This window comes from Diabrotica undecimpunctata, chromosome 1, assembly GCF_040954645.1.
Source record: "Diabrotica undecimpunctata isolate CICGRU chromosome 1, icDiaUnde3, whole genome shotgun sequence".
Classification (NCBI taxonomy): domain Eukaryota; kingdom Metazoa; phylum Arthropoda; class Insecta; order Coleoptera; family Chrysomelidae; genus Diabrotica; species Diabrotica undecimpunctata.
In genome coordinates this window covers 84253329-84265740 of record NC_092803.1, presented here as the reverse complement: position 1 = coordinate 84265740, position 12412 = coordinate 84253329, and the positions used below count along the sequence as shown (strand labels likewise).

The 12412-nt window shown below is 33.4% G+C and overlaps 1 protein-coding gene across 5 annotated transcripts in view; it reads right to left on the bottom strand.

Moving 5' to 3' along the window:
• Positions 1-12412, bottom strand: part of LOC140450957 (ephrin type-A receptor 4a-like) — a 132279-nt gene that overhangs the window by 37949 nt on the left and 81918 nt on the right. For 2 of the 5 annotated variants that reach the window (XR_011952025.1, XM_072544665.1), the window contains exons 6-7: positions 3388-3588; positions 2977-3156 (exon numbers count right to left, since the gene is read on the bottom strand). Coding sequence is in view for 4 of the 5 variants with exons in the window: in XM_072544665.1 (XP_072400766.1) it covers positions 2977-3156; positions 3388-3588 (381 nt within the window). In the remaining variant the exon portion in view is untranslated. The remainder of the gene's footprint in view (positions 1-2976; positions 3157-3387; positions 3589-12412) is intronic. The other 3 variants (XM_072544660.1, XM_072544656.1, XM_072544669.1) reach the window with 2 other exon arrangements.

Sequence of the window (12412 nt, the reverse complement as noted above, 5' to 3'; positions counted from 1 at the left end):
CACCGAGAATGATGATGACGTTCTGAAAATTTATAAATCCATTTTGGATGATTTTTAAACATTTTAATAATAAAATTTTATACCATTTTACAAAAAAGAAGCTTTTACATAATTGCAAGTTTTTTAAACTGTGATACACAGCAATCACTTGGAATTTCCCTATTAACCCATCAAGGACAGAGTTTAAAATTTTTTTAAATTAGAATAATTTTAAACAAATTTATTATGTAAATTATTAATTGTGCTTAAAACAATAAGAAATAATTATTTATTTTATTTATTTTTTTCAAAACAGTATGTTGCCATATGGCAACGCAAGTCTCCTGTAGGATCAAAAAATAAGCACATGCCAGAAAATATGAATTTATTTTAATTAGTTTACAAAAGTAAATTTTAAATTAAAATTGTGTGTGCAAATTAACGTTACAGCTTATTACACAGACCAACCTTGCATTTAGTACACATTATGCGCATGATAGATTTGCAGTTTTCAGCTGCACATCTCTTCTTTTTTCCATCAGGGGTGTTTGTTAATAAATGTCCTATATTGTCAAAATACAAGTCATCGGAAACTCTGCTAAACGATCTACTGGAGATACTTAAACTTGAGCGACCTCCCTGCCTTGCCGGATGTACCCTTGATAAATATGTTTTCACAATATCTAGCTTGAACTGAAGCTGCGTCATAGTATCACCTGATTTTCTTTTTAAATTCCAACTCTTTTGCACTGAACAGTCAATTATCCAAGTAAAAAAGCACCACCACCATTTTTTTCCACGGAGTACTATACGATATCTGGATATGTTTTCATTCATGAGATCATTGCCTCCCATTGCGGAATTATATTTCGCAATAACTTGAGGTCTGCCTGTCTGTACGCTCTTTTTATCGGCCTGGGAATAGCGTTTTACTTCATTCACAGGTGAAACCCCATGTGAGGTTGATGCGACGGTCACTATGCTGTTATCTGCCCACCTTACTAATATTATCCCGTTTTCCTGTTCAACTACTAAATCAAACTCACCTCTTCTCTTTTTTTTTTCATCTCGGCCTTTGACATCAAAGCAATTTTTCGGAAGACGATTATTTCTAAGGGTACCTGTAGCAGCATATCCCATTTGTTTTAGATGCCAAAGTAAACTGAAACCTGTAAATAGAGTGTCAAAGTACAGGGAGTAGCGCAATTTTTGTTTCTCTTCGGTCAAATTTTTTAGCATGCAAATTAAAGGAGTAGCTGCTTTACCAAACACTGGGTGATATTTAGGATTAATATTGGGATCAGTTCCTTGATATGGCATAAAATTTAATAAATAGCCAGATTTTGTGTTTAAACTCCAGACTTTATATTCAAACCTTATAGGTTTGCCCCTAATAAATTGTTTGCATGAATGCTTTCCATAATACTTTATCATGGATTCATCGTAGCACAGTTCATGTTCAGGAATATAATATTGCATAAACTTATCCTGTAACATTTTAATTAGGGGTCGTAGTTTGGCAAATTTGTCACGAGGATTTAAATAGTACCGGAAAATAGTCAGAAATCTGTCTCTCCACTTGGCTTCTTTGACCAACATGTTATCCATATCTCCACAGGAGTCCCAATAAATTTTTTTACCAGGAAGAGTGTTGTAACCTGATAGAATTAGAATGGCAAGAAAAACCCGCATTTCTTCAATACTGGTGTTGAGATCAAAAATATTTTTCTGTTTTGCATACCTTTCAGTTTCCGTTATCAAAAATTTTACTAAGTCATCGTCGAAAAATAGCTCGAACATTTCCGTAGGTGTTAAAGTTTTAAAGTTTTCATAAGTAGGTTGTGGAAACGGTTTGCTTGTTGCTTCAATATCCCACGAATCCAAATGACTTTTGTCGAATCAACTTTTAAATATTCTTAATCCCCAATACTTTCAAAATCTATCTCCTCAAACGGACCATTTTTGATCCCCATTCGCTCTTCTTCTGTGTCATTCTTGCTAAAAAGAACAACCTCAGCTTGTGCGCGAAGTTGATTTCTTGACAAGTTATCGACAATTTCACCACTGTCTTCCTCACCAGAGTCCTCATCTGTCAGATCACCCTCTGGATGCTCAATGTATATTTCGTTCACTTCAATGTCAACATCGTATGAAATTTGTAATGCTTCTTCAAGTGTGAAGCCTTTTCTAAAAAAGAACAGTATGTATAATACAAAAGTCGGTAATAACGCGTCCTAGCTTTGCCATATGACAACACTGATATTTAGGATATAATATGACAAATAAAAACTAAAAGAACCGGTCTCACAATGTGAAGTATTTTAAATACGTTATTTTGACTTTATATTATATAAATATCAAACACTTATAAGGAATTTTAATATTAGTGTATGACTCTGAACAACTGGTTCTGTGAAGGTTTCGAAGTTTATCAAAGGTATAGTAGAACATAATTTTCACCTTAACCAGAGTGGAAATAATAAAGTGGTTTTACCAAAAACTCCATGTTCTCCAGTTTTTTGTAAAGTGCCAGTTAAAAAAGTGCATAGAATCAAAAATGCATAGAGTTTGTTGATAACCCTTCCAACGAATTTTATAACGAAATAATTTCAAATTGAATCATTATAAATACATACAATAACAATTAATCAAGAGTTACTATGTTTTTTTTAATTTAATATGTTTATTTAATCTTCAGTACCTATTTATAATGTTAATATATAGAAATAAATTAGTTTTCAAAGTTTTATTTATTTTTATGCAGAAAGGGAGTAAGTCTAATTATTTTTCTTAATTTTTTGACAAGATATAAAATTTTTAAAATATCAAAAGTAATATTTTGTAACCATTTCAAATAGGTGGATGAAAGCTACATGCAAAATATTAAAATTCTACATCACTAAAAAATTTTTTTTGTTTTCCTCAAAATCAAGTTTTCGAGCTTTTGTAATGGGTTATGTTTAACCCTAAAATTAATGCAGTTTATATACGACATACTCACCGTCCGAAAAATCTGAATCTGTCTAATATGGGTCTTATCATAAACAAAGGACCGCCATCTTGGATATAATGCATTTCCCATACAAGTAAACCGAAAGCCCAAATATCAGATTTCACGGAATATTCTTGACTTATTAAAACACTTTCTGGTATATGATATCCTGATATACGTCCATCCTAAAAAAATATTTTACTTTATTATTCAATATTGAAAACTATGTCAACAGTAAAATAAGGCAATTTCATGTTTACTCAGATGAAAACAGCATACTTTTTGATTGCTAGTATTTTGGCTACCTTCACAATTATAATTGGTACAAAAATCAGAACAACACCAACTTAAACCATTTCAACCAGTATTAAAGCAATATTTGTAATAAAAGTTTAATCGTTTTATACATTTATTACCTCTTGTTTATAGATTCCGTCTGGCCTAGTAAAGTTGACAGCCAAACCAAAATCTCCAATTTTGCACTCCATATTTGAATCCACAAAAATATTTCTTGTTACCAAATCCCTGTGAATGATTTTATTTTTTTCCAAATATTCCATACCACTTATAATGTCTAATACCATATTATATAATCTTCTTTTGGGTATTCTCACATGCTAAAAACAATTTTTTTAATTAATAAATAAGGCGTTGTTACAAGTACATGATCATTAACAACAAAGAGTTTACTAAGTACAATCACTTTCTCGATCATTTTGTACCCTCTTTATAAACAAAAGGGAGATTTACACAAAGAACGATAATAAAGTCCGGGCTTCAGTCTGGTAGAGGTATCTTGGTCGAGCTTCGACAGGGCTAGAATACAGAAGATAAACGAGTGAGATAGAGAAATAAACACGAAATATAAAGAGAATTTTGGGCACCAGCCTAATTTTTGAAAGAAATAGGAAAACCTAATAATACAAGAGTGAAAAAAAAAGAAAACGAATACGGTAACAAGAAAGGTAAGGCGTCATTACTACACCGTAACAAAATAAATTTTATGGTGTGTAAAGGTATTGAAGCGCAATACATGATGCCGTATCCTGTTAGCACCACTCAGCCTCTCCTACTCGATTCCTATCTTCACCTCCAAGTTGGTACACACCGGTAACCTCAGCAACTCCACTGGAGATTGGGTAACCAGTGGAAGGTGGGGGTCAGGGCTGAAGAAGAAGGGAGCCTTGGTCCTCCGATGAATAGGGGATTGAGCGAAGGGCTAACAACCCTTCCCTGTAAAACTCAATTGTTGCGAATACAATGGCTAATGAAACAAACAGACTGATCTCACCAAGATGAACTCAGCAAAGAAAAATGGACATGATTATGGATTTAAAATTTGGAACATGGAATGTGTGAACCCTCTTAAATTCAAGAGCTATGATAAGTATGGTAAAAGAAATTGAAAAATACGGGGTTGAAATATTGGCACTGCAGGAAATCAGATGGAAGAGCCAGGGAGAAATTCGTAAAAATAAGTTCTCACTATACTACCCCCGAAATGAAATGAGACAAGGTGAAAGAGGAGTAGGGTTTATAGTAACCAAAAGACTGCGAAAAGCCATTATCGCATTTAAACCAATATCAGACAGAATTCGCACCATAATACTAAAAGGTAAACTACATAACGTGACAATGGTTAATGTATATGCACCGACGGAAGAGGCTGATGAAGACGGGGTTGAAAGATTCTATGGAGAACTTCAAAAAGTATGTGATAAAATCCAAAGACACGATGCTGTTATAACATTAGGCGACTTTAATGCTAAGCTGGGGAAAGAAGAAACTTTCGTAAACATATTTGGGAAACATAGTTTGCATAATGAAATCGGTCAAAATGGACTTAGGGTTGCACAATTTCCAACAGCTAATAATTATGTAGTTGTCAGCACTAACTTCCAGAGAAAAGATATCCATAAAGGAACATGGAAAATACCAGGAACCAATGAAGCCAATCAAATTAACCACATCCTCATTAAAAAAGATGGGCAACAGACATAACTAATGTCAGAGGGTATCGCGGGGCGAACTCTGACTCAGATTACTATCTTGTGGGGGCAAAATTGCAGCAGAAAATCGCGATAGTGACAAAAGGGAAAAGTAGCCAAATTAAAAAATGAAATGTTGAAGGATTCAAAAGTGCAACAAAGACACAAGAATATCAAAATACTCTTCAAATAAAACTCAACTGAATCAGAGAGGAAGATACTGCAGAGGAAGAATGGAGACAATTAAAAACAAGAACAACGGAATCTGCAGAGGAAACTGTCGGAAAAGCCAAAAGGCTAAGAAATGTGGAATGGTATGATGATAAATGCAAAACTGCAGTAGAGGAAAAAAGGTTATCTAGGTTTAACCAACTTAAAAGAAACACAAGAAATAGCAGAAAAATTTATAACGAAAAGAGAATACAAACGACTAGAAGATGCAGAAGAAAAAAAGAGAGGCTTTGTAAAAACAAATACAAGAAATCCTAGAACATAACAACAAACACGAGAGCAGGAAATTCTATAAAAGAATAAAAGAAAGCATACAGCCATTTAGACCAAAATTGACAATATGCAAAGACAAGGACGGAGAACTACTAACAGAGAAATAAAAAATTATAATTAGATGGAAAGAATACTTTGAGGAAAGTCTAAATGCAGACAATGGAAATGATCGAAACAAGCCAATATATTTTACGGCGGAGCAGCACATTGAAAATCTGAGTTATGAAGAAGTAGTTCAAATAATAAAGAAACTAAAAAAACAGTAAAGCGCCAGGAACGGACGGAATTTCGGCAGAATTGTTGAAATATGGAGGACCCGAACTCTGGGGAAGAATCCATTATCTGATACAGTTGGTATGGACCAAGGAGCAAATGCCGGAGGAATGGGCAGCTGGTCTTATACAGCCAATATATAAAAAATGAGATAAGAGGAATGCCAGAATTAAAGAGCATTTACATTGCTAAATGTAATACACAAAATCCTTTCTGGCATTATCTACACTAGATTGTCAGAATACTCCGAAAATATAATATAATTGGTGATTATCAAAATGGATTCAGACCAAATAGAGCCACTACAGACAACATATTCATACTTAGAACAATACAAGAGAAAGCTTATGAATACGAAATAGAACTATATAATATGTATATAGACTTTAAAAAAGTTTTTGATAGTGGGAAAAGAGACAAAATGCTGGAAGACCTTCGAAATCTACGTATACCAAAAAAATATATCAGCCTCATAAAAATGACGTTGCAGGGTTCAAAAGCCGCAGTTAGAGAAGATGGAAGACTGTCTCCCCTGTTTGACATCAACATGGGGGTGAGATGGGAGACGCCCTTTCAACCATGCTGTTTAACCTAGTTCTTAAAGCAGTCATCAGAAAAATCAATGTAACCGGCCATATAAACACCAAAACAGTACTTTACAGTAGTAAAGTAAAATTACTGTGTATGCAGACAATGTCGCCATTATTAGTAGAAGCAAGACACGACTAATTAAAACGTTCAAGGAAATTGATTCTGAAGCACAAAAAAGGGAATGAAAATAATATAGCAATAGATAACTATACTATTGAACGTGTGGATGCCTTCACATATCTGGGCACAGAAATCAATGAGAAGAATTTCGTAAGTAGCGAAATTAATGCACGTATTTCCAGTGGAAATCGTACATACCATGCTAATAAAAGATTGATGACATCGAAATTATTAGACAGAAGAACCAAAATAACTATCTACGGAACTTTGATTAGACCTGTAGTAACCTATAGTTGTGAAACTTGATTAATGGCGAAAAAAGAGGAAGCCCAACTCAGGACATTCGAGAGAAAAATACTGAGAAAAGTATATGGCCCGGTGCAAGAGAAAGACGGCACATGGAGAACCAGGAGAAACGTCGAGGTTAATGAGCTGAATGAAGAGTATGACATTGTAAGATTTGTGAAAAGTCAAAGACTGTCATGGCTGCGACATGTTCACTGACAAGAAGACACGAAAACGACAAAGAAGATGTTACAGTGGAAGCCGGTAGGAAGGCGGAAAAAAGTAAGGCCCAGGACGAGATGGTTAGATGACGTGGAAGACGACCTGAAAACCATGGATATAAGACAATGGAGGAAAAGGGATCTGAATAGAAGGATATAGCAAGACAGGCAAAGACTTTTCATTTAAAAATATACTAATGCAACTTAAGCTTTTTACTCTGGAAAATCGCAGGATAATGTCAGATGCCATACTTTTTTTTAAGTTGCTATCTGGTGGCATTTGTTGAACTGCCCTGCTTGAACTTTTATCCTTTAAGATACCTAATAGGGTTACCAGAAATACTTGCTTGATACATTTTGATGATATAGTTATTTATATATTGTTGCTGTTAATTGTTTTGTATTTTATTTATATTTGAAATTCAATCGTAAAAAGGGGTTCTTCCGGCAATAAATAAATAAATAAATTTAAAAAATTTCGTAAATAATAATTTTCCCTCGCAAAGAACTACATCAGGAGATGTAGGAAGTGATCATAAATTGGTACCATGCAGAATCCGACTGAAATCACACATATCTGATAGAAATAAAACAGCATAATACACCACAAAGATGAAAGTCGGAAGTCTAGAGGAAGAATCAACAAATTATCTACTCTTAGCAAGAAAGAAATAATGATCACTAAGAACTAAAAAGTAAATATGGAACATCCTAAAAAGTCAAATAACCGAGATTAAATAATTAATGTACTTGAAGTACAGATAAAAGTATAGATGGACTGACTATCTAAAGAAGCTGTGTACACAGGGACAGAGACAGTAAATTATGTTAGAACCAGGAACAACAAAAATAACTACAGACGAAGAAGCTATAAACAAGCAGGAAGTTTAAAAACATTTGAAAAGCTGAAAAATAGAAGAGCTGCAGGTAAAGGTGGGATGCCAAATAAACTGTTGAAATATTGTAGAGCAGAAATGGCCGAACAACTAACAGCAGTATTAATAATATTTTAAAATACAATAAAATACCAGAACAATGGAGAACTAGCGAATGACTAATTAAAAAAGCGACAGAAACAGTCGAAAATCTACGAAGGTATCAACATGTTAAATGACCTGAAACTTACAACAGAAATTTTGCAAAAACGAATAAATTAAAGGATAGCCTTAGCAGATAAACATTAAGGTTTTCGTACTGGTCGATAGTGTGCAGATGCAGTATTCATCGTAGAATAAATTACCCAGAAATAATTAGAGTATAATAAACCAGCCATTCTAGGGTTCAAAGAAAAATTGATGCACAATATAAGGTGTTACTTCCTGATAACACCTCTAACCACTCCTACTCAATCCCTATCTTCATCTCCAAGAATTGTGGCTTAATCACACGCGTAAAGACTGGGAAACCTGAGCAGATTTATCAGAGATTGGATAACCAACCCCGGTGGAATGTAGGGTCAGGGCCGACGAGGAAGGGAGAAATGGTTATCCGAAAAGGAGGTTGGGCGATGGGCCAACTACTCATCCCTGGAAAAAGACTTTGGTTATTGAAGATACATATATAGAAATATTGAATTCGAGGTAAGATCGTGGAATGTCAGAAACTTGAACAAACCTGTATTTGTTCTACTCTGTGGGCTTTTTTTTATAATAGACGGCTCATTTCTGTATATTTTATTTATTACAAGACAAACTAATACTAATACATAGTTATCTCTAAAAAGACATAAGACTAGCCTGTCGACTGTCAATGTCCGTATTTCTCTTTCACTCCCGGGCCCCATTTCTTTTTTTTTAAACAAAAAAAAACTAAAAAAAATTTTTATTTAAAATCCTATATAATTAAAATATGTATATACCTTTTATAAAGGATTTTAAATAAAAAAAATTTGTGATACATGGTATACAGCCAGCTACAGGAATTTAGTTTCCTTGTGTAAAAAAAACTAAACTATACAAACACATTAAATATACTTGCAATAATAGATTGCCACATTAATCTTCTGAAAAGGAAAACCTTTTTGGCCTATTTACTATTCGACCACTTTGAAATGAAATTGGTGTATTGTTGTTCATATTTGGAACCTCATGCACAGTGGAACTAGCTGCTGTACTATTTTCATGCTTAACTATCACTTCAGTATTATGCCCATCAATTGTACTGGTAGGCTTTAATATGTATTGTCTACGATAATGTACACCTTCAGGTGTTCTGACGATATATGATCTTGGAAAAGGACCTATTTCTATCACAGTAGCTGGTAACCACAGTGATAATGGAAATTTTTTATTAAGTACATTTTTTTCAAGAAACAGATTTGGTAGGTTTCTTGCTGACCTTTCGTGATATTCTTTTACTTTCGTTTCTTTTTCCTTAACAAATTTGTTATATTTATCCCTATCACTTGTTTTCGGTATGAGTACATTTTTACTAAGAGGTAATTTCATTCTTAAATTACGTGACATTAATAATTGAGCTGGAGAATAACCACATTGTAATGTTGTATTTTTGTATTGCAACATTCCCTGATAAGAATCAGAGCTGGCTCTATACACTTATTAAAAATATTCTTGACAGTCTGAACTGTTCTTTCTACCAAACCATTACTTTTTGGATAATAGAGACTAGAACTTTTATAATATCCCAATCTACTAAAAATGACTGAAATTCTTTTAATGAGAATGGAGGACTAATATTAAGATCAATGGTATTCCATGTCTCGCAAATATAGACTTTATTGTACTAATTACCGCTTTCGCTAACGTATTATTTAAAGGCATTATTTCAAAATATTTAAAATAGTAATCTACTAATAAAATATATAAAATAAGTCACGTAAAAAAAATCAATACCAATAAATTTTCTGCCAAGGTAAAGTCGGTATTTCATGTGGTAATAGTGGTTCTGAACTATTTGATCTATGATATTTAATACATGCTGGACACTGTTTAACTTAATTATTTATATCCACTGTCATTCCTGTCCAAAACACCACTGTACGTGCTTGCTGAATACATTTTTCATATCCTAAATGACCTTCATGAATTATTTCCAATATAACTTGACGTAATGACTCAGGAATTATTATTTAGTTTACCTTAAAGACTAGTCCATCGACAACATGTATTTCATGATTAAAATTATAATTTTAATTTCTGTTTTCAATTTATTTTTCGAACTTGGCCAACCTTCATTATATTTTATTATTGACTGTAAAACTTTATCATCAGTTTTGGTTGCTGCCTGTATTTTCAATAATTTCTTGACACAGAAAAATGAAGACACAGCTAAATTATTAACTAATAAACTTCCGTGTATACGTAACTATTCATCTCCACTATCAGTATTATCTGGACCTTCTACTTGTGCCCGACTTAATGTATCTGCTATGAAAAGAAATTTTCCCGGAGTATAGCTAACTTCTAAATCATAAAGCTGTAATTTTAACATCATTCTTTGCAAACATGCTGAAACCTCAGATAATGATTTCTTAAAACGACTGACTAATGGTTTATGATCTGTTTCAACTTGTACATATTGTTTAAATCTAGTACATCCGAAATGGATTTCATATAACTCTTTCTCTATTTGTGCGTAATTTGACTGAGACTCTGACAAAGATTTAGATGCATATGCTATAGGTTTTTTGTTTTGTAAAATCACTGCACCAACTGCAAACTTTGAACTATCAACTGATAATGTTAATGGTAGATTGTTATCAAAATATGCTAATACTGGAGTTTGACTAATCATTTCTTTAAGCGCCTCAAATTCTCTTCCCTGCTCTTCTGTTCAGTGAAAACTAATAAATTTTTTTCAATAATAATCTTAAAATTTTCGTACGCTCTGCTAAATTATCTATGTACTCACCTAAATAATTAATCTTTTTCTTCTTCTTACTACTTTATAAATTGGCTTAATGCCTGTTTTACTTCGGCTTTTTTCCTCAATTGACGTTGTCTGGCCATCTTTCCCTCGGTCGTCCCAATGATCTTCTTCCATTTGGCGATTTGTCTCTTGCTATTCATACTATTCTATTTTCTGTCATTCTTTCGATGTGTTGATTCCATTCCACTTTTCTTCTGTTGGTCCACGCGTTTATTTCCTCTATACCACATCTCGCTCGTATTTCCTCACTTCTTACTCTGTCTCTTAGAGTTTGGTTTGTTATTTTTCGTAAGACTTTCATTTCTGTTGTTTCCAGTAGTCTTTTTGTTTTCGCCGTATCTGCTCTTGTTTCCGCTGTGTACGTCATTATCGGTCTTATTGTTGATTTATATATCCTGGTTTTCGTTTCCGTTGTGAGGTATTTGTTTCTGCAGATTGTGTTGTTGAGACATCCTGCTGCTCTGTTTGCCATGTTCACTTGTTTTTGTACTTCTTCTTCCACTTTTCCGTAGCTTGACAGTTTTATTCCCAAGTATTCAGTTTCCATCACTTGTTCTATTATTTTATTATTTACGACTAGTTTACATCCTCTTGGTTCCGCTGATATCACTATCGTTTTAGTTTTCTCTGTTGAGATCTCCATCTCCATTTGTAGGTCATCTCCATTTTCGGCTGTTATTATGGCGTCGTCGGCGTAGCATATTATCCTTATTTCCTTTTCTCCCATTCTATATCCTCTTCTTTTTTTAACTTTCTTCATGATTTCATCCATTATCAAATTAAATATTAATGGGCTCAGCGAATCTCCTTGTCTAATGCCAGTTTCATATTTGATAGGTTGCGATAGTTTTCCTTTACATCTTACCATAGCTGGGTTATCTTTATATATATTCTCAATGGTTTTTACTAAATCCAGTGATATTCCCTTTTCATATAATAAATGTATCGCGTCCCGAATTCTCACTCTATCAAACGCTTTCTTCAAATCTATCAGACACATATATGCTGGTTTGTTGTATTCCAGCGATACAACAATTAAATAATTAATCATTACTAAAAATCTTCTAAAATCAGCGACACAGTTAGGAATTGGCATTTGACAAATTGGACGTACTTTACTCGAATCTGGACATATGCCTTCTGCACTAAAAATATGACCCAATCTGACAATAGAAATTTGCATTTCTCCATAATAAATTTTAAATTTTAAATCTCCTAAAAATAAAGTTTTCATCAAAATATACAACACAGCAGATTTTTTTTAAATGATGTAGAGGACGCTCTAGTAAATTATATTCTTCGATTTTTGAAGTTACAGTATGGATTAACCTACTTTTAAATTCGAACATTCGCATATGAGTATGCTCTGAAGCTTGAAAAAAATGTGCCAAAGTCATGGTGGGAAAATCATTTTGCTGGAATTGAGTGGATGAAAGATTTCATGAAGCTTCACAATAATGCATATAATTTATCTTTGCGAAAACCGAAGTCTACGAATCTAGGCAGAAACATCAGTTTTAACAAAGTTAACGTAGACATGTTTTTTGATAACCTAGAGACTGTTTACAAAA